Source organism: Scardinius erythrophthalmus, assembly GCF_964197995.2.
Source record: "Scardinius erythrophthalmus genome assembly, chromosome: 21".
NCBI classification, from domain to species: domain Eukaryota; kingdom Metazoa; phylum Chordata; class Actinopteri; order Cypriniformes; family Leuciscidae; genus Scardinius; species Scardinius erythrophthalmus.
The window spans coordinates 33,356,763-33,379,560 of NC_138241.1; the positions used below are offsets into that span (position 1 = coordinate 33,356,763).

At 37.3% G+C, this 22,798-nt stretch overlaps 1 protein-coding gene across 3 annotated transcripts in view; it reads right to left on the minus strand.

Moving 5' to 3' along the window:
- Positions 1 to 20,747: 20,747 nt before the first annotated feature.
- Positions 20,748 to 22,798, minus strand: part of fgfr2 (fibroblast growth factor receptor 2) — a 48,117-nt gene continuing 46,066 nt past the window's right edge. For all 3 annotated transcript variants that reach the window (XM_081351525.1, XM_081351524.1, XM_081351523.1), the window contains one exon: positions 20,748 to 22,651. In XM_081351525.1, the coding sequence (XP_081207651.1) occupies positions 22,487 to 22,651 (165 nt within the window). In that variant the 3' untranslated portion in view covers positions 20,748 to 22,486. The remainder of the gene's footprint in view (positions 22,652 to 22,798) is intronic.

Here is a 22,798-nt window from a genome sequence, read left to right on the forward strand (position 1 = left end):
AAAAGATGGGATAAACAATCAAAATATGTATACAAAAAAATTCAAGCAAATATTAAATCACATGGACTACTTGCATAGTAGTTACGGTCACTGTAAGCTTTCAATAGCTATGAAAAACGCTGGATGGGAGTGGCAAGATGTGCATACTGTACATTTGAAAAAATGTGCAAAAAAATGTATGCACTCAATTAAGGCTAATACATTTTTTATTCGATAAGATGACATGTACATAATCTAAGATGGAAGCACATTTACCGAATAAATCCCTCAATACAAAAAACTCAAGTGTCTTTGTCTTAACAGAGGATGTGATTGGATAACTGAACTAACCAGCGGACCAATCACATCACGGCATCTCAAATGTTGGTTTGGTGGTTCTGAAATGCCTGAGTCGAAGTCTGTCATCAGAATGATTTGGTTTAATTCTCTCCCAGAAGCGTCTCATGATTGAGTTCACAAACGCCAGCATCCGAACGCAAGAGAACATGACAGCGTTTACTGCGTTTCATCTGACGCTCTGAGTCATTTATGATGAAGGAAAAATGTCACAGTGGCTTCATGATTGCAGCAACTTCCATTTTTATTACAGATATTATGAGCTAATTTCCACGGAAGTGATGTTTTTGTTCTCTTGAACACATGGGATAGTATGACATTCCAAGTTAAATTCGGAAACTTTGGATGGAAACATAGCTAATGAATAAGATAAATAAAATAAAAAACAAAAAAAAACCAGCATGAACATTCTGGTACTATAGGTTTAAAGCAACATGAGGGTGAGTAAATAAAGATGAAATCATTTCAAATAAAAAAAAATGAAACATTTTCCTTTATGTGGCTCTCATCTTATCAACAGCAGTCAACTCTAATGAGAGCCATGTGGAACAAACTAAGGCACACGCTCAGTCGAGAGATATGACGCTCTCTATGTTTCGCTGCTTATCTTTAGACAGGAAACGCTGTGGTCAGAGGACTGACATCACTCAGGCTGGAGTGTGCATATAACACCAGCACACACACACACACACACACACACACACACACTAACCAGAAGCCTCCTGTCTAGAGTCTCTCTGACCCAGCAGGGTAGAGCTTTGCAGGATTTACTCCACAGATATTAAATCATGGAGAATTATTCCGAGCACAGTTGTAAATCTGATCAAATGCTCAGCAGAATAAAAGATATTAAATACATGATTTCTATTTAACCCACTGAGGTCAGCCATAACTTGTGCACATATTAGTTACTCTGAAAGTTTTAAATACAGGATACAATAACCCAGTGAAATGCAAACCTGGTCAACTACTTAATTTGTGCTTTAAATATAAATAAATAATAGGTAAAAATGGTAATAAGATGAACATAATGTATTAATAAAGAAAAACTGTATTAATAATAATAATAATAAGCAAATTAGCAACAAGGCAATGAGTATTCAAATATACAGATAATGTACAAGAATTAAGGAGTAAAGAGTATTACTGTAGAATTTTACTGTGAAATCAATGCATGCTGGGACATTTTCTTACAAATGACTGTGAATCAACAGCAGAATAATGCGGACATCATATTGCTCTTGTTTTACTGTGAATTCATTATTCATTAAGTTGTCTTTAATCATGCCACTGTAGGAAATGTAATTGATTACAGTTTTAATTGATTTGAAGTCACCATAATGGTGATTAGTGTTTCGTTGGCTTGGGATTTTAGATCTTATATATTCATATCCAAATTTCTAATCTAGTCAAGTCAGAAGTGACACAAATGAAAATGTGTCAAAACAATGACAAGCTAGAATATTAAATAAGTTAATTGGCTGTTTTAAGTTAGGAAAACTATTCTTAGCATGATTATATAAGCAGGAAAATTTATCAATAATTTATTTCATATTTATCACTTTCACAATATTGAAGCATCTGCTGAGATTCATCTTTGATTCATTCAAAAGCATCTTGCGACACAATTGTTTTTTTCTTTCCTATAAGCATCACCTGTAATGATGCACAGACATGCAAAACACAACAATGGTGACATTAAATCAACATTACAAAAAAAAACATAAACTGCTGAACGTAAACCAAAAATAAGTTCAACAGCACAGACAAAACCAGCAAGTATCAAAAAACTCTTCATTCATGTGCTTTGAAATACAGAATGATATTGTTTGTTTATAATAATTTGTGTTTTCCAATCCCAATACTGTAAAACTCACAGCAAAACCAAGATTTTGTACAGAACAATTGTAAAAACATGCCTAACATTTTTACAAGATATTTCTGAGAGTGCAGTTGTACAATAATTATGATCTACTTTCTGTCCTGTCACTCTGCCAACACATACTGTGTGTGACCTCAGTGTTTCCAGCCCGCTTTCTGCTTCTATTACATTCACAGTGGCGTCAATGGCATTTAAACCCTTACGACGGGGAAGGTCAACAGAGTAAGTTCCTATTCGACTAATCTGACATCACTGACATCACTGACAGAACTGACGTCATTCCAAACGAGGTTAGCCGAGTAATAAACAAATGTCTTACATAAAATATATCCAACTACACTGTAAAAAATTATTGTTGGTTTAACTTAAAAAAAAGTAAGTTACCTGGTTGCCTTAAAATTTTGAGTTCATTGAATTTTAATTTAATTTAATTTTTTAAAGGTTTAATAAATAGAAACTCAAAATATGATGTTATCTGAACCACATTAATTATCTAAGTTGATTTGACAAAAGATTAAAAGTTGTGATCATGAAAATAATGTTTTACAGTGTATTTTACTATCTAAATGTATGGATGTTGGGGAAGAATGCTTTTTTGTAATAGTACTGAGGAGTCTTTATGCCATTTGTTTTTTGAATGTGAAAGTGTACAGAGATTTTGGAAAGATTTTTTTTTTCACTTTTTCTGCCAAAATTAGAGTAATAATAACTTGAATGAATGTGAAAGCAATTATTTGTTATTATGTTCATGAAGATAAAAGTATTGACAATTTTGTACAATTTATTATTCTGAGCGCCAAATTCCTTATTCATAAATGTGGATTATCTAAAACACCTTTTATACAAGGTTTTCTGTAATGAACTCACTCTTTTAATGAAGCCTCTTAAAGGTATGAAAAATGTAAAAGGGAATTCTATTGTCACATATTATTTGGTGTCTTGTGAATGTCTTCTTTTTCTTTTTTTTTCTTTCTTTATTCGTTTATCTTTGGAGCCTTAATTGTCTTTGATGCCTGTTTTTTTTTTATGTTGATCAATGTTCAATAAAAAGAATAAAAAAATAAAAAGTAAATAAATAAATAAACAAACAAATGTCTAGTAACAAGGGATTCAAGCTGTTTTGTGAATCAAGATCGCTCCTGCTTATACAGAACACAAACACACACACACACACACACACACACGTACATAAACTGTATTCTGTAGTATACAAAAGAACATCGTACCAGAAAATTCTTAAAAGAAAGAAAGTTTGCGTTGCCAGTGTAAATATGAATCTTCTCTCTCTCTCTCTCTCTCTCTCTCTCTCTCTCTCTCTCTCTCTCTCTCTCTCTCTCTCTCTCTCTCTCTCTCTCTCTCTCTCTCTCTATATATATATATATATTTCTGCCGCCAAACTGTATTGAAACTTGATTATTTACACAATGGCACGAAATGAAACAAGATGGAGCTCAAGTCATTCCTTACTCATTTTATCAAACATGATGTAGCCTAATGTTTTTGAGTGCAACACAAACCCACTAACACCACAATACATCACACGAATTCATCTTATTTATTGCTTACTTACTGATATTTTTGCTGTTCAACTCCCTCCAATATGATGTCACTTCCTGTATGATTATGTCAAGGAAGTGGCTTTTGTTATTTAAAGGGTTTTACAAAATACTTACACAGTTGATCAATTAAGACAATATTCTCTAGAAAAGATGTTTTGTTATAAACATTTTTATTAAAGAAAGTAAAAAATGAAGAAACACCTGGAATATTTCTTAGTTATTTTTTTTTCTTTCAGTTTTTAATTTCTCTAATCAAAATAGAACCCCTTAAAATTGTATGTAAAAAATATGTATTTTTCCAATTATTTGTGGTTTAGAAACAGTAATACATAAGTAAATCATATGATCGCAATATTGTGAGATTAATATTTTATCCAGTTTATTAAGATGGGGACATAAAATTTTTACTGCATAATAGGAATGTCCCATTCAATTTCATTTAAAATCAGTAAAATGAGAAATATCAGACTTTTATTGATTTGATAATGATTTTGATCATATGCTCTTATTTAAATGAAGGTCTATGTAGTTTTAATTAGCTGGATCATATATATATATAGAGAGAGAGAGAGAGAGAGAGAGAGAGAGAGAGAGAGAGAGAGAGAGAGAGAGAGAGAGAGAGAGAGAGAGAGAGAGAGAGATCATGGTTTGTTTTGTTTTTTACCATGATTTAGGCTAAAGAATCACAATTTGTCATGCATATTGACTGATTTTATTGCTGAAATATGGAGAGTTTTTCCCCCAAGTCAGATATACTGAATATATATTATGAATATGAATATATACCGTATATGTGTGTGTGTGAGTTGACACTATGGCAGCAGAGTAAACTGACTTGACTCAGAAGATTGATTTTAATTTCCAACAATATTTCATTATCTCACGAACCCCTGCAGTTCCATTAAGAACCTCTAGGGGTTTGTGAACACCTAGTTCAGACTCTTGACCTAGAACTGTGAAAGGAGAGTAGAGGTACCAATGAAGCGAGAGAGAGAGAGAGAGAGAGAGAGAGAGAGAGAGCCAGCTGCCACATGTCTGCTATTAGCTAAGTGCTGGTGTTTATGGTCTGCACTGTGTTGCTCTTAAGTGGAGATTATGTCACTAACCAGCTCGAGATGGGGAAGCACTTCACACTGGGGTAAACAGCACAGGCAATGAGAGGACGTCCACCATCCTGACCCTCGGCCGCATGACTGGACCATATGGAAACAACATGACTCCTAAAGTTAGAAAGTTAGTGTTGTTAGTGTTAGAAAAAGACAATTTTATATTGTTGAATTAAGAAAAGGGTCAGATACATATATTATTTTTAATATGTAGAACATGCATCTACAATGATATGTTTTGATATTAAAATATCCCAGCTGAGCTTAGAAGACAACCATTCAAAGTTTGGAGACTTTTGAGACTTCTTCTCAAAAATTGTTATGTTTTTGAAAGAGACTCTTCTGCTCACCAGGCTGCCTTTATTTGATAAAAAATACAGTAAAAAACAGTAATATTGTGAAATATTATTACAATTTAAAAGAACTTTTTTCTATGTGAATACATTTTAAACTGTAATGTATTCCTGTGATCAAAGCTGAATTTTCAGCATCATTACTCCAGTCTTCAGTGATCCTTCAGAAATCATTCTGATATGATGATTTGATGCTCAAGAAACATTTCTTCTTATTATTATCAATGTTGAATACAGTTGTGCTGCTTTCATATTCGTTTGGAAACTGTGATACATTTCTTTCAGGATTCGTTGATGCATAGAAAGTGCACAAGAACAGCACTTGTTTGAAATAGAAATCTTTTGTACCATTATAAATGTCTTTACTGTCACTTTTGATCAATTAAATGCATCCTTGCTGAATAAAAGTATTAATTTTTTTTTTTTAAAGTGTTGTTGTAAATGCAAACAGCACACAGTCCATTCCAGGCCGCACCAAGAGGCGCTTTTGGTGTTTTTCCGTGACTGAGGTTCTCATAAAAAGAGTTTGTCTCATAATTTGCTTGGTTTGGATGGTGTCCATCAGCAAGGGGTTTTTATTTGGTGCTTTTGGTGTGACGGACTGAACCCTCACTCACAAACCCCTTTCAATGTGGTTCAAGTTTCTCATCTCAAACGAAATGCACCATGAATCATCTGTCATCATAATCACAGAATACAAGCTATTGATCTATATAAACACATTGCATCCTCAGGGGCTTGATTTCTACCACATTCACGAACTCAGACCACTGACAAACTGAACGCTGAAACCGTAGACAATTGAAATCGCTCTGCGGAAAACTCTCATTTCTCTTCGCGGCAAAATTCCATTTGCAAACCATTAAATAAGCCAGATTGAGATCATCTTCCAAACCAACGTCTGCCTGTCCTCCACTGAGGTTCAAACCACACAGTCATTGAGACTGAATGGATTTCGAGCTGCTGTGTTTCAGACTCATCAAAGGAAACGGGAGGGAAAAGTGTTTTATTCTTCTGTCAGCACTTCCAACAACACGTTTTACTTCCACAATCTGATGCATTTCTGAACGAAACAGGATATTTGACGTGATTTCAAGTGGAACAATGAATTGTGCACAAAAAGAGCATGTATTAAGAAAATAAATATGGTGGATTTTGATGTCTTGTTGACTTTAACAGTCGCACTCATGCATGCAGAACTCCAAGTGAAACAAGGAACGCTGATGTTGTTGACAGACACAGCAAATGTGCCATTAACATCATAAATCACTTTTGATGATGTTCATTCGGCCAACACAAACTCCTCAATTCACGGACCAAAACCTTCCAGTCCAAGTGCTGTGGCACGGCATGAAACGGAAGATGCAATAGTCTTTTCTTCCTTAATTGTGATGTAAATATCCAAGTGAAACGGCTTCTCCAACAAGAAAAAATGTAGGGCGGGGGATTGATTGGATGGTGTGCTATTGGTGGATCTCAGGTGAGTGACAGGTTGTCCCGCCCTCGCGCCAGTAAACACGCCATGAGAGACGACGAATTGATGATGATGAATAAAAAAAAAAGATGTGCACGGATAAATTATTAATAATTAAAAATAATAAATAAAAATAAAGAATTGCTCATTTAGATTTCATGGTGACTTTAACCTTCAATCTAAACTTTTGTTACCCCAAAGTGTTCACGTTCAAAGGGGCCCATGTAATAAATAAGAGCACTTAATCATTTTGAATGTACTTGGAGTGTACTTTAAATCTTAAATTATATATTTTTTCAACTGTACTTGCAGATAATACAATATTAATTAAAAAAAGCCACTAAAATAGAGTACACTTTCATGACAATGTTTCTTAACACAGTTAAGTACACTTTTAAAAAGTGCACTTTGTAATAATGTTCAACATTGTTTTAATCATTTTTTTGTTGTGGTTTGAAGTACACTTATTTTGATGTGTTGACTAACATACTGAAGCATTATGTAAAGTACTTGACTATAATTTAACTTATTGAAATTACATTTAAAGTTAATGTATTCACTAAATTTACTCAGTATAAACTACATTATTTTAGTTTAGTTTGTACCATAAAATGCATTTTAAACACATTTCAAAAGACAATAGAATTAATTATGAAAGTGCATACTGTATAAAGATGTACTTAAGACCTACTTAAGCGGGTCATAAAGCTCTCGTCAGATAATCAAATAATTGCATTTAAAATAAATTTAGCCTAAACTATAATACATTTTCATTTCATTGCAAGTAACATGCAATAAAAGTGTCTAAAAACATTACATTCAGTTCACACTTAAGTATATTAATTTAAAGTAAATTATTTCAGTAATAAGTACTCTTTTTAAAAGTATTCTATAAAGTGTACTGCTTTTTGTAACACTTTATTTCGATGTTCCACTTTAGACATTCTACTAACTACAAGTAACTTTGCAACTACATGTCAACTAGCAGTCATTAGAGTAGAAGTTTAATATCTGCTATCTCTTTATTCTGATGCTCCTAAACAGACATTCTACTGACTATAAGTGACTTTGCAAGTACGTTAACTTATTTTACTAACACCTAACCCTAACCTAACAGTCTACTAATACTCCAATGACTGATAGTTGACATGTAGTCGCAAAGTTACTAATAGTTAGTGTCTAAAGTGGACTATTGAAATAAAGTGTACCCTTCTTTTTCACAAGGGGCACTAAGATTGCGTCCCTCATGGGAATGGAGCACAGGGGTACAGTTTGATTTTCCATCCAGGGGTGGTTGGTTCCAGTCAGAGTTGGGCTGGGATGTGGTGTTGGGCTCAGCTGTGCTCATGAGACAGTGCCAGCGAGGGCCTGGACGTCCGCCCAGAACCACAACCGCTGATGGGACCGCACCTCTGTCAACCTGGAGCAGGACAAAGCACCTTTTCAGCACTCGCTCTCCTTCAAACTCACTTTTCCTTCTGCTTTGGTCCAGTCATCTCCAAGAGCTTGGAAAGACATTTTTATTTATAATTATAATTTCCATTACAACTTTCTACAGAGGACAAGCAGTTTGGAGAATAGATGGATGATAGTTATTAGTGTTTTAAGTTTAAATTTTGTATCTAATATTTATATTTCATTTTTATTTCAGATTTATTTCAATTGAAATGAAGAAAATTATTTTCAAAAGGTTTAATTTTAACAACACTGATATATAGCAGACAAAACTATGAAATTTGTTTTAAACTATTTTCAATCAAAAATTTTACATTTGGTGCATGTTTACTGTGATTCCTAAAAATAAAAATGATAACAGCATGCGGTTGAACAAATGACAGAAATGTATTTATTTATTTTATTATTTTAATTTTATTTCATTAAAAAAATGAATTATACATTAAAGGGATAGTACACCCAAAAATGAAAATTCTGTCAGTAATTACTCGCCCTCATGTCGTTCCAAACCCGTAAGACTTTCATTCATCTTCGGAACACAAATGAAGATCTTTTTGATGAAATCTGAGAGCTTTCTGTCCCTCCATTGACAGCTACGCTACTGACACTTTGACGCTTCAAAAAGTTTATAAAGAGATTGTAAAACTAATCCATATGAATTGAGCGGTTTAGTCCAAATTTTCTGAAGAGACTTGATTGCTTTATATGATGAACAGATTGAATTTAGGATTTTATTCACATTTAAATATTGATCAGGGGCCGTATTCACAAAGAATTTTAAGGCTAAAAGTAGCTCCTAACTGGCGAATTTAGGAGCAACTCCTAAAAATAACTGATTATTACAAACGGACTCCTAATTTTTTTGACTAAGAGTAATTCACGAAGCATTTTAGCCCTAAAAGTAGCACCTAAGCCTGGGACAGCTTAAAAGAAGTCGAGAGGACTCCTAACTCACTAAGACCTATTCACAAACCGCTTTTTTTGGCATTTCACGTTGCGATGTTTTGAAATGCGTATGCGGTGGCTACAGGAGCTTCCAATCGTGAGGGAACAATTTTGCATTGTAGGCATAACTAGGGATGCAATAACGCCACCAACAACAACCAAAACTAGGCTACTCATTGCATGTAAACTAATTGTAACTAAAATGTTCTTCTCTTTGCAAACGTAGGCAGAGGCGTATAGTGACAGATTAATTCAATAATGTTGCAAAAATATTGCATCAATCCATATGTTTCATTAGGCTATAGGCTATTTGTTTTGCCTTACTCTTTATTCATTTAGGCTATTTATTCAGTTATTCATCATCTTCCGTCCTTCGCACTACTTGTGTAGCGCACGCATTCTCAGACCTGTCACCTGTCACTCATCATCGTAGGGGAGGTGTTTGGAATCATTCCCGCGTTACAATCATCAGCCAATCAAGGTGGTCACTTCAGTCAAGCTCGTGCATGAGTAATGACGTCATCCATAGCAACGAAGACTCACTCTTAGTTTAAACCTCATTGGTTCTTGCTGAAGCTCAAACGTGCAGCGTAACACGAGAATGAACCTCATTGGTTCTTGCAGAAGCTCAAACGTGCTGCGTAACACGAGAATGAACCTCATTGGTTCTTGCTGAAGCTCAAATGTGCTACGTAACACGAGAATGAACCTCATTGGTTCTCGCTGAAGCTCAAACGTGCTGCGTAACACTAGAATGTACCTCATTGGTTCTTGCAGAAGCTCAAACGTGCTACATAACACGAGAATGAACCTCATTGGTTCTTACTGAAGCTCAAACGTGCTGCGTAACATGAGAATGAACCTCATTGGTTCTTGCTGAAGCTCAAACGTGCTGCGTAACATGAGAATGAACCTCATTGGTTCTTGCAGAAGCTCAAACGTGATGCGTAACACGAGAATGAACCTCATTGGTTCTTGCTGAAGCTCAAATGTGCTACGTAACACGAGAATGAACCTCATTGGTTCTCGCTGAAGCTCAAACGTGCTGCGTAACACTAGAATGTACCTCATTGGTTCTTGCAGAAGCTCAAACGTGCTACGTAACACGAGAATGAACCTCATTGGTTCTTGCTGAAGCTCAAATGTGCTACGTAACACGAGAATGAACCTCATTGGTTCTTGTAGAAACTCAAACGTGCTTCGTAACACTAGAATGAACCTCATTGGTTCTTGCAGAAGCTCAAACGTGCTACGTAACACGAGAATGAACCTTATTGGTTCTTGTAGAAACTCAAACGTGCTACGTAACACGAGAATGAACCTCATTGGTTCTTGTAGAAACTCAAACGTGCTACGTAACACTAGAATGAACCTCATTGGTTCTTGCAGAAGCTCAAACGTGCTACGTAACATGAGAATGAACCTCATTGGTTCTTGTAGAAACTCAAACGTGCTACGTAACACGAGAATGAACCTCATTGGTTCTTGTAGAAACTCAAACGTGCTACGTAACACGAGAATGAACCTCATTGGTTCTTGCAGAAGCTCAAACGTGCTACGTAACACGAGAATGAACCTCATTGGTTCTTGTAGAAACTCAAACGTGCTACGTAACACGAGAATGAACCTCATTGGTTCTTGTAGAAACTCAAACGTGCTGCGTAACACTAGAATGAACCTCATTGGTTCTTGCAGAAGCTCAAACGTGCTGTGTAACACGAGAATGAACCTCATTGGTTCTTGTAGAAACTCAAACGTGCTGCGTAACACGAGAATGAACCTCATTGGTTCTTGTAGAAACTCAAACGTGCTGTGTAACACTAGAATGAACCTCATTGGTTCTTGCTGAAGCTCAAACGTGCTACGTAACACGAGAATTAACCTCATTGGTTCTTGCTAAAGCTCAAACGTGCTGCGTAACACGAGAATGAACCTCATTGGTTCTTGTAGAAACTCAAACGTGCTGTGTAACACTAGAATGAACCTCATTGGTTCTTGTAGAAACTCAAACGTGCTGTGTAACACTAGAATGAACCTCATTGGTTCTTGCTGAAGCTCAAACGTGCTACGTAACACGAGAATTAACCTCATTGGTTCTTGCTGAAGCTCAAACGTGCTGCGTAACACGAGAATGAACCTCATTGGTTCTTGTAGAAACTCAAACGTGCTGTGTAACACTAGAATGAACCTCATTGGTTCTTGCTGAAGCTCAAACGTGCTACGTAACACGAGAATTAACCTCATTGGTTCTTGCTGAAGCTCAAACGTGCTGCGTAACACGAGAATGAACCTCATTGGTTCTTGTAGAAACTCAAACGTGCTGCGTAACACGAGAATGAACCTCATTGGTTCTTGTTGAAGCTCAGACGTGCTGTGTAACACGAGAATGAACCTCACTGGTTCTTGCTGAAGCTCAGACGTGCTGCGTAACATGAGAATGAACCTCATTGGTTCTTGCTGAAGCTCAAACGTGCTGCGTAACACGAGAATGAACCTCATTGGTTCTTGTAGAAACTCAAACGTGCTGCGTAACACGAGAATGAACCTCATTGGTTCTTGTTGAAGCTCAGACGTGCTGTGTAACACGAGAATGAACCTCACTGGTTCTTGCTGAAGCTCAGACGTGCTGCGTAACACGAGAATGAACCTCATTGGTTCTTGCTGAAGCTCAGACGTGCTGCGTAACATGAGAATGAACCTCATTGGTTCTTGCTGAAGCTCAAACGTGCTGCGTAACACGAGAATGAACCTAATTGGTTCTTGCAGAAGCTCAAACGTGATGCGTAACACGAGAATGAACCTCATTGGTTCTTGTTGAAGCTCAGACGTGCTACGTAACACGAGAATGAACCTCATTGGTTCTTGGAGAAACTCAAACGTGCTGCGTAACACGAGAATGAACCTCATTGGTTCTTGCAGAAGCTCAAACGTGATGCGTAACACGAGAATGAACCTCATTGGTTCTTGTTGAAGCTCAAACGTGCTGCGTAACACGAGAATGAACCTCATTGGTTCTTGCTGAAGCTCAAACGTGCTGCGTAACACGAGAATGAACCTCATTGGTTCTTGCTGAAGCTCAAACGTGCTGCGTAACACGAGAATGAACCTCATTGGTTCTTGGAGAAACTCAAACGTGCTGCGTAACACGACAATGAACCTCATTGGTTCTTGCAGAAGCTCAAACGTGATGCGTAACACGAGAATGAACCTCACTGGTTCTTGGAGAAACTCAAAGGTGCTGCGTAACACGAGAATGAACCTCATTGGTTCTTGCAGAAGCTCAAACGTGATGCGTAACACGAGAATGAACCTCATTGGTTCTTGTTGAAGCTCAGACGTGCTGTGTAACACGAGAATGAACCTCATTGGTTCTTGCAGAAGCTCAAACGTGATGCGTAACACGAGAATGAACCTCATTGGTTCTTGCTGAAGCTCAGACGTGCTACGTAACACGAGAATGAACCTCATTGGTTCTTGCTGAAGCTCAGACGTGCTACGTAACACGAGAATGAACCTCATTGGTTCTTGCAGAAACTCAAACGTGCTGCGTAACACGAGAATGAACCTCATTGGTTCTTGCAGAAGCTCAAACGTGATGCGTAACACGAGAATGAACCTCATTGGTTCTTGTTGAAGCTCAGACGTGCTGTGTAACACGAGAATGAACCTCATTGGTTCTTGCAGAAGCTCAAACGTGATGCGTAACACGAGAATGAACCTCATTGGTTCTTGTTGAAGCTCAGACGTGCTACGTAACACGAGAATGAACCTCATTGGTTCTTGGAGAAACTCAAACGTGCTGCGTAACACGAGAATGAACCTCATTGGTTCTTGCAGAAGCTCAAACGTGATGCGTAACACGAGAATGAACCTCATTGGTTCTTGTTGAAGCTCAGACGTGCTACGTAACACGAGAATTAACCTCATTGGTTCTTGCTGAAGCTCAAACGTGCTGCGTAACACGAGAATGAACCTCATTGGTTCTTGGAGAAACTCAAACGTGCTGCGTAACACGACAATGAACCTCATTGGTTCTTGCAGAAGCTCAAACGTGATGCGTAACACGAGAATGAACCTCACTGGTTCTTGGAGAAACTCAAAGGTGCTGCGTAACACGAGAATGAACCTCATTGGTTCTTGCAGAAGCTCAAACGTGATGCGTAACACGAGAATGAACCTCATTGGTTCTTGTTGAAGCTCAGACGTGCTGTGTAACACGAGAATGAACCTCATTGGTTCTTGCAGAAGCTCAAACGTGATGCGTAACACGAGAATGAACCTCATTGGTTCTTGCTGAAGCTCAGACGTGCTACGTAACACGAGAATGAACCTCATTGGTTCTTGCTGAAGCTCAGACGTGCTACGTAACACGAGAATGAACCTCATTGGTTCTTGCAGAAACTCAAACGTGCTGCGTAACACGAGAATGAACCTCATTGGTTCTTGCAGAAGCTCAAACGTGATGCGTAACACGAGAATGAACCTCATTGGTTCTTGTTGAAGCTCAGACGTGCTGTGTAACACGAGAATGAACCTCATTGGTTCTTGCAGAAGCTCAAACGTGATGCGTAACACGAGAATGAACCTCATTGGTTCTTGCTGAAGCTCAGACGTGCTACGTAACACGAGAATGAACCTCATTGGTTCTTGCAGAAGCTCAAACGTGATGCGTAACACGAGAATGAACCTCATTGGTTCTTGCTGAAGCTCAGACGTGCTACGTAACACGAGAATGAACCTCATTGGTTCTTGTTGAAGCTCAGACGTGCTGTGTAACACGAGAATGAACCTCATTGGTTCTTGCAGAAGCTCAAACGTGATGCGTAACACGAGAATGAACCTCATTGGTTCTTGGAGAAACTCAAACGTGCTGCGTAACACGAGAATGAACCTCATTGGTTCTTGCAGAAGCTCAAACGTAATGCGTAACACGAGAATGAACCTCATTGGTTCTTGTTGAAGCTCAGACGTGCTGTGTAACACGAGAATGAACCTCATTGGTTCTTGCAGAAGCTCAAACGTGATGCGTAACACGAGAATGAACCTCATTGGTTCTTGGAGAAACTCAAACGTGCTGCGTAACACGAGAATGAACCTCATTGGTTCTTGCAGAAGCTCAAACGTGATGCGTAACACGAGAATGAACCTCATTGGTTCTTGTTGAAGCTCAGACGTGCTGTGTAACACGAGAATGAACCTCATTGGTTCTTGCAGAAGCTCAAACGTGATGCGTAACACGAGAATGAACCTCATTGGTTCTTGCTGAAGCTCAGACGTGCTACGTAACACGAGAATTAACCTCATTGGTTCTTGCTGAAGCTCAAACGTGCTGCGTAACACGAGAATGAACCTCATTGGTTCTTGCTGAAGCTCAAACGTGCTGCGTAACACGAGAATGAACCTCATTGGTTCTTGCTGAAGCTCAAACGTGATGCGTAACACGAGAATGAACCTCATTGGTTCTTGCACGCAAACATGCTTGAGCTTAAGTTTACCACAACTGATGTTTGAGTTGATGATGAAGGGACAGAAAACTGTCAGTCAGATTTCATCAAAAAGATCTTCATTTGTGTTCTGAAGATGAACGAATGTCTTATGGGTTTGGAACGACATGAGGGTGAGTAATTAATGACAGAATTTTCATTTTTGGGTGAACTAACACTTTAAATGTATTCAAGAATTATTATTTTAATTTTTTTACTGTAAAACAAGTTACTGTGAACTTTTTTGGCTAATCTGTTTTTTCCAAGGGCACTTGAACAAGAACAAGCAGTAGAAAGAGGCAAAGACAGTTAGGGGGCGATGCTAGTTGGAAACTTGAATTAACGTTCCTTGCCAGGACAAGATGGGAGAAGTTCTTGTCCTCACAGGTTGTCGGCATTGAGTCACAGCCAGGAAGAAAACTGATTTAATTACATTCTAACCCCAAGACAAGCACAGACATTCCTGAGTGTTTGGAAGGGCAGCCTCCTTCAACCTGCAGCCGGCAAGCTAATTATCCACACAATAGACACTGTGTCCAGGTAAATGACTTTAGATATTGCGCATTAGCTGAGGGGAAAATTGCAGGCAACAGGAGCGGGAAGGAGGTCATCCTTCTTTTATATGGTGTTGAATGAACCTTTGGATTCTTTGACTCGTCTGTTTTCCAGCTCAAACGAGCAGCTGTCTCTGATCCGCTCGCTACAGACTAATTAAGTCATGCTAAAACTGAAGCTGCTAGCAAACAACACTCGAAACCTTATAAAAAGCAGCATTTAAGAAACAAGGTTAAGATTTGAGAACCAGTTAGTTCTTATCTACAAAACGATTGTCATGATGTTTGGTTTTATTAATGGTTTTGGAATGTCAATACTGCAAAATAATGCAAATACAAGAAATAGGCTAAACAATACATCTTTCTATCATGTTGTCCTTGCTATGCAAATAACTCTGCATTCACAAGAAAATGACTCTTTTGTGCGAGTTATTTTTAAGGGATCAATCAAAAAGACTCACAAATTAGTCTTGAACTTAGTCGTAGCAGATTTCGAATTTCTCACTTAAAGGGGTCCTATTATGCTCTTTTACGAAATCTTCATTTTGTTTTTGAGGTGTACTAGAATATGCTTTCATGCTTGATTGTTCAAAAAACACATTATTTCTCATATATTTAACATTATTATTATTATTCCGGTTTCGATGAAGCCCCTCCTTCCAAAATACAAAAATGTGCTGTGATTGGTTAGATGGCCCAGTGTGTTGTGATTGACAGTGCTTATCATGTGTTCAAGAAATGTCCTGCCCGTCCATAAAGTTAGTGTAAATATAAAGGATGGTGGCAATTTCAAACCTGATTCAGACCCTGACAATGTTATCAAACAAGAGCAGCATCAAGAACAAATTTCATGCAAGGACTTTGCAAGCACTGATTTCACAGGACATTTCAAAGTGGTATGTTTTTCTTGAACATTATAGGTACAATGTTATCCACCATTTAATCATGATATTTGTCGGAAAACTACAGTATGGTTATACAAACAGTAATCGATCACAAAAAGGCGGTGAAAAGCCTTGCGAAAGCGCGAGTTTACAAAAGCTATAGTAAACAACACTATATCAACACTAATGTTGGCTAGCCGGCGAGCATATCAACAACATAAAATTTATAATTAGAACTTTTAATAGAAAATGCAACTACAAATAATAAGACATACTTACAAGATGTCATCCACAAACAACAGATTGTCCCGACAAAGTAGAAACTGCTCTTCTGCTGTACTTCATAAAATGTGCAGCACACAGATAAACATCGAGATTATAATGTTCAGGAACAGTGTTTAAAATAAATTTGACCCATTCTAAGTTCATCAGCCTTAGGAAGGTCAAACAAATGAGTTGTGGAAAAAAACAGCGTCTCTTTGACATAGCAGCTCATCCAGGCCTCGTCCGCTTTTCTGTGTATTCCGTGGGCAGGGATTATTTAAATGAGGAACATTATGACTTCATAAATCCCGGAAAAATCAAGTTGTAGTCCAAACAAGCCGTTCGTTTTAGTTCTTGAAAAGGGAATTCTGTTAAATAAAATATCTCCCTTTGGAGTGGACTTTGAGCTTTGTAACCTTGTAGATCTTTTTTATGCTCAAACAGAAACATGACACACTAACTAAAGCTGAAAAAGTGAAAAAGCATAATAGGTCACAACTTACAATGTCCAAAATGGACTAAAACTGAATAATTTCATAAGGAATAATGATTCATTTTGAGTTGTCTGTGACATTCGATATTTCTAGACTATGTCTAATATCAAAGAAAATAGTTTAGTATAAAACAATTGCTAAAAGACGTTAAATTCCTCAGCTGTTGATGCACAACTTCTGGATTATAGACGTTCAAAGCTTCACGTTCCACCTCAAAATATGAGAAAAACACCAGGGCAAGATCATCAGAGCTCTGATGAACTGCTCATCTGCTCATTTTCAATTAAAGCTCATTTATGAGACTGTGTTTCTTTATGGCTGCTTTTATTGGCCATCATGAAGATTGGAGTTTATGACAGTAGCTGCACATCTGCTATTCCTCTTAAACTTTAGAGACTCTATTGACAACTTAAGCCCTGTAGAGACAAGCTTCAATATCTAACTTGATCATTTTTAATAAACCTTTGAGGTGAATCTGAGGACTAGCTTGTACCTACCTCCATGTAAAACTTCCACATTTCTCTTGTGTAGGCAATCGCTGCACTGAAATTCTATAAACCAGTGCAAATCTAGGACAAGAAACTAGTGATTTGTTTGAGAAGTCTTGATTTCTGAAGAATGTGGTTTCTGTCACCAAATGAAACTAACTTAAAAAAATGATTGTTTCCAAACAGGCTTTTCGAGCACTTCCCCCATTGGCCGAGCAAACAGACATTGGTCCCGCCCCCAAACTCACACTATTGGCTGATGGTTCCTGTGTCTGACATGTTGGGCGAACATTACAATGACTGGATTCATGACAACATATCTGCATTCTGCTCTTTATTTTTTGATAAAAAACATAATTTAGAAAAAGTAGGAGCAGTATGTTCAGTAAATTCAGTCATTGTTTGCCTAACAACTCAGTCAAAGGAACCATCAGCCAATAGTGTGAGTTTGGGGGCGGGACCAATGTGTGTTTGCTCGGCCAATGGGTTCATAGGGCCATAGAGACACAACGGATAGTGGAACTGCATACTAGCATACTACGTGTACTATTTCTGATATTACACAAATAGTAAATGAGGTATGCTAGTATGAAAATCTATACCTACAAATACCTACAATTTTCTGTACATTATGTGATAGGAAAGTTTTCTAAAATGTTATGTTCAATCATGCAAATACATAATTATTTAATTAAATAAGCACTAATTTGCATACATTTATAGAACAGAAATCTGACCTGGATAAAGACAGATTAAAAATTCTTGTTTAATTTTGTGTTACATATTACATTAGAGTTTTTTTTTTTTTTTAAATAGCCAGGAACCAGGAACCAGGAACATATTTTTAGTAATATAGCCTATGTAAATATAAATCAGATCAGCAAACCCCTCACTAAAAACCTTTAGAGTAAAAATAGGAATAAAACTGTAAACTTTGGTGTAGGTAATGCTGCTGAAGTGGAGATTTCTGGAGAGAAAAAACAGCCTATAAAAATATGTAATTGAAATCTACAGACGTAGATATATTAAATGTAGTAACTTGATGTGTATTAATCATTCCACTAGTATGAAAGAAGGAAAGTTATAAAAGCAAAACAGCCCAAAATCGAAAACAATGGTTTTGCCTATAGTGTTTGCCTTAATAAACAGAAAATACACACAACACAACCTTTAAGATTACCCTAATGCTGAGTTGTGTGAGGTGATCCTCAACAGATCATGCTTTAAAATTACCTTCAGAAATGTCTCTACAGAAGCCGACTCTGAAAGTATAATTCACACACTGAGTTTGCTATGTAAGCATCTAAACCATGGTTTGTGTTACTGATTAACTCCGTTCCACCGTCACCGGTGTGTTATCCGTGAGTGTGGGTCTGTCTCGCCCGCTCATGTTGACATTCCAGAGGACTGGACCTTGTGCAAACAGCCTCCTGACAGATGGAGGGTACGAGAACGAGTAGACCTAGCGCTCTGATGGGCCTCCTCACGTATTTCAACAGCTCGGAGCTGAAGAACTCTGTGTGGCAGATGCTCATCGCAGTCTCTCATTAAGCGGATCATACAGGCTGGTGGAGACCAGTAATGGGGTCTGAATGCTTGTGTCACTGATGGTCATGACAGGTTTCAGTCACCATAGTTATTGTCCCATGACCCCAGTAATCTCATAAGTGTCTCATCTAAAGATCACAACAAGGTCTAAAAACAAGGGCCTAAAATTAACACTCGCCAAGCGTCAAATGCGAGTAAAAATCGGTATATGAAACGGTGTCAATCGCCAGTTGGCCTGCAAAGTTTTTTATGAATTCAATGACAATACAATGTTGTGAGAACATGAAAGTGAACAAACATGAACGACCCTCGGGACAGTTGACGAGGCATTGCTGCATCATCATGAAAATTTAAGTCTTGCCAATTTAGATATTCAAGCGCAAGAGGATGCCAAAGGGAACTTAATTCATTACTCAGGCACCTAGTGGTAGGTTTAAACATCCGAGGAGAGCGAGCACACAGAAAGCTGCGTCTCAGACACCCCGCGAATACTAAATTGAGATCTCTTTTACGTCTTCTTGCGCTTGAATGGACAAATTCACACAAAACGATGCCACAAAATGCCCGTCTTGGCGAGTTTAGTTCTAACCCTAATCAAACACACCTGAACAAGCTAATCAAGGTCTTCAAAGTTACTATAAAATTGCGGATAGTAGGTGAGTTTGATCAGGGTCTGAACTGAACTCTGCGGGACAGTGGCCTTCCAGGGTCGGATTTGAAGAACCGATCTGTCCTTCGGTCTTAAAGTGACAGCAGCCTAATATACCTGATGCTGTCTGTGTTTTAAATGCTAAAAAAACACTAACTGCTCTTGACTGAATAACGTTTGGAACTTTAATCTATGTTTAATGTATACAGTGTAGACTATGCAGTGTTATTTCACATTTGATTAGCCTACTTTATTCAGTTTCTGTACCTGAAAATTGTGAATTTTCACTGCTATCTAAAATTTTGGTGTCATAACTGCCTATTTTGCAAAACAGTTTCATGGCTGGTAAAAAAAAAATATTTATACCCGGTACATTTTCTTAAGTCACCGTCCATTGGCAGGTATGGCAAAAAGTTAGTTTTAGGCCGACTAAAACTGCTAACATACAGCATGCCAAAATAGCAAAGCTTGAAATTAACGTCAGATATCTCAATACACTTGTGGTCATGACAGGTTTCAGTCATCATAGTTTTTAGTCTCATCTTTTTGTTTTACTCTCTTCTCCGTTCCGAGGATCAATCTTAAAAGAAAATGTTCTTGATTGGCAATGATGGTTCAATGAAGAGAACCTTTCCATTGCACAAAAGGTTCTTTATAAAGGAAAAAGTTCTTTAGATTTTTAAAATGTCCTTAATACTAAGAAAAAAAGTGGTTATTTTAAGAGCTGTTCACTGAAAGGTTCTTCTATGGCTTTTGCTGTGAAAACCCCCTTTTGGAACTTTTATTTTTAAAATGTAAGTGTGACGCCATTGGGATGAGCAGCTTTAAACACAGCCTTATGAAGAACAAAATGACCTGTAATGTCACTTTTCTAGAAATGCTGGTTTCTACAAGAATGAAAAGTCATGTAGGAGATCTCAATTTTTCTACAAGACATCAATGAGATCAAATGATGGATTTGCTTAGGTTAACATCTGCTTTTCAGATGATTCTCCCGAGAAAAAGACTCAGTGTAAGTATAAGTGTATAAGTGTCTCATCAAAACATCTAAACAAGGTCTCAAACTGCTCACATATGCCAAAATAGCAAAACTTGAAATTAATGTTAGATATCTCAATATGAACATTCCTTATCAAATTCTTTCTACATTAAGACAAGGATGTATGTCTGTGCACTTGAAACTTTCACAATATGTGCAAGGACACTAGAAAGAAACTGATGATCACATACTATAGTATAACAAACAAATCACACACAATTCATTTTTTCCATCTTTTAATTTTACAAATCTGTCAGGAACATTTGTTGAGAACAACCCATTTGTCTGGAAGAAAATGAAACACTTGAACAATTAATACTTTTGTGTTTTGAAAACTGTATTGTTGATGTGGGTAAAACTGCAAAAAAATATATACTGCAACCTTTTTTTTTTCCAGTATTTTGTCAAATTCAAATGCAAACTTCAGTGTGAGTAAAATAGCCGGATAAAAACAACATCCTCTACTATAGAAAAGGGATTAGCTGACTATAAAAATGTACGTTATTTCTGCATTTTAACTTACCATTCACATTTGTATATATATAAAAAAACGTAAGAAATGCAAATCTTTCGATTCCAGCCACAAATAATTATTTGTACCATTAACTCACTGAAATGTCATTTTAAATTACAAAATAAACATTATGAATCATTATCGTTTCTACTGTCATCATTAATATTATTATCTCTTTATTATTTTGATCTTTTTATCCTTTTGATTCTTTTTAACATAAGTCAATAAATTAACATGCTATCTCTTTCCCTGAAAGCCAATACGTGACTGTGTCAGCAAGTGAGAGTTGTGCAGGACCCGACATTAAACGTTTCCCGGACTCAAACCAGCACCACAGCTCAATGTGTCTGGAACATATGCATGAACAACTGCACCAAAATAAGAGTTTTGTGGCTTTTAGTGCATATTTGTTAATTTTGAGGTCATCTAAATGCTAGTGAACTCCTAAAAGAAGACAAAGAAAAGAAACCTCCTGTTTTAACAGGAAATACCTCAAAACACACTCAAAAAAACACTTTTTTTTTTAATGTCGAGTCCTGCTGTACATGTGCGAATGTTTGTCTGGGAATGTAATAGAAACATCTATACTTGTCTATATCCATTTTTGACTCTGGAGAAAAAGAGGGAAAGGGGAGGAATTGTTCGGAAGTCCATACAAAAAATAATTCATTGTAAATATATAATATATATTTTTACATATTTGAATATATTTACAAATATACCCAGCACTATATACCATGTTTTAATATTATTATTTTTTACCAATAAGGATGACTGCTTGGGCTTTTGTACTGAGCTATCACGGTAAAAACGGAACATTTGAAAATAAAACAATTTAAAATAAAAAAACAACCGGAGGCAGTGATATGTTTTCTTCTACTTCTTCTTCTGTTAGTTGTGTGTTTCCATATAGTACTCGTTTCCTATTTTCTCCTTTTTGTCTTGGTTTTAGTCTCTTAAGAGTTCTGTACACGTGCTCCATTTCATTTCACTTGGGAACACAGACTCCTGGAATGCCAAGCAACGGAATGATAGCAAGAATGGAAGAAAATTCCAACATAAACGAAAAAAAAAAAAATAAAATCTGCAAAATAAACAACAAAATAAAAAAAAATGAGGTGGGCCCTTGAGAACAGTCACTTTTCTCTGGTCCTCGTCCTCTTCTTAAGAGCTTGGTCACGTGTTTTTTGTGTGCGCAAGTGTGTGTTTCCACAAAAAAAAAAAAAAAAAAAAAGCACCTGCTCTTCACACACTTCAGTTTCTTTCCGGAAAAGCAGCACTCGGGCATCTCAGCCTCCCTCAGCACGCTCCCAAAGTCCAGCGGGAGCTTCACCGGGAGTCTTGAGGCAGCGTACGGTTCTGGGTGGGTAAAAGTGAACTGTGGGTAAAAGTCTTTCACTCTTTTTGAGAGCTGGAGGTGTAGCTTGGATGTGGTGGGTCTGGAGGACGTTGAACGGGCTCATGTTTTTACGCCTCCGTTGATGTGCTGGTACTTGGGAAGGCAGGGCTCGTCTGCTAAAGGGTCGTGGGAGAAGACGGAATCGTCTCCGGAAGAGCAGGAGCTGCGTGTGTCGGGGAAACTGGGAGAATACTGCTCCACTGGGGCACACAGGTCCAGATACTCCTACAGACACACAGATATCAGCATATACATTCTTATTCTGTCGCATTTGATATAGAAAAAAACATATAGCCAAATTATATTTCAATTAGTCAATTAGGAATGGAGAACCTTTTCCAGTTGGAAAATAAAACATATTTCTATGGGAAA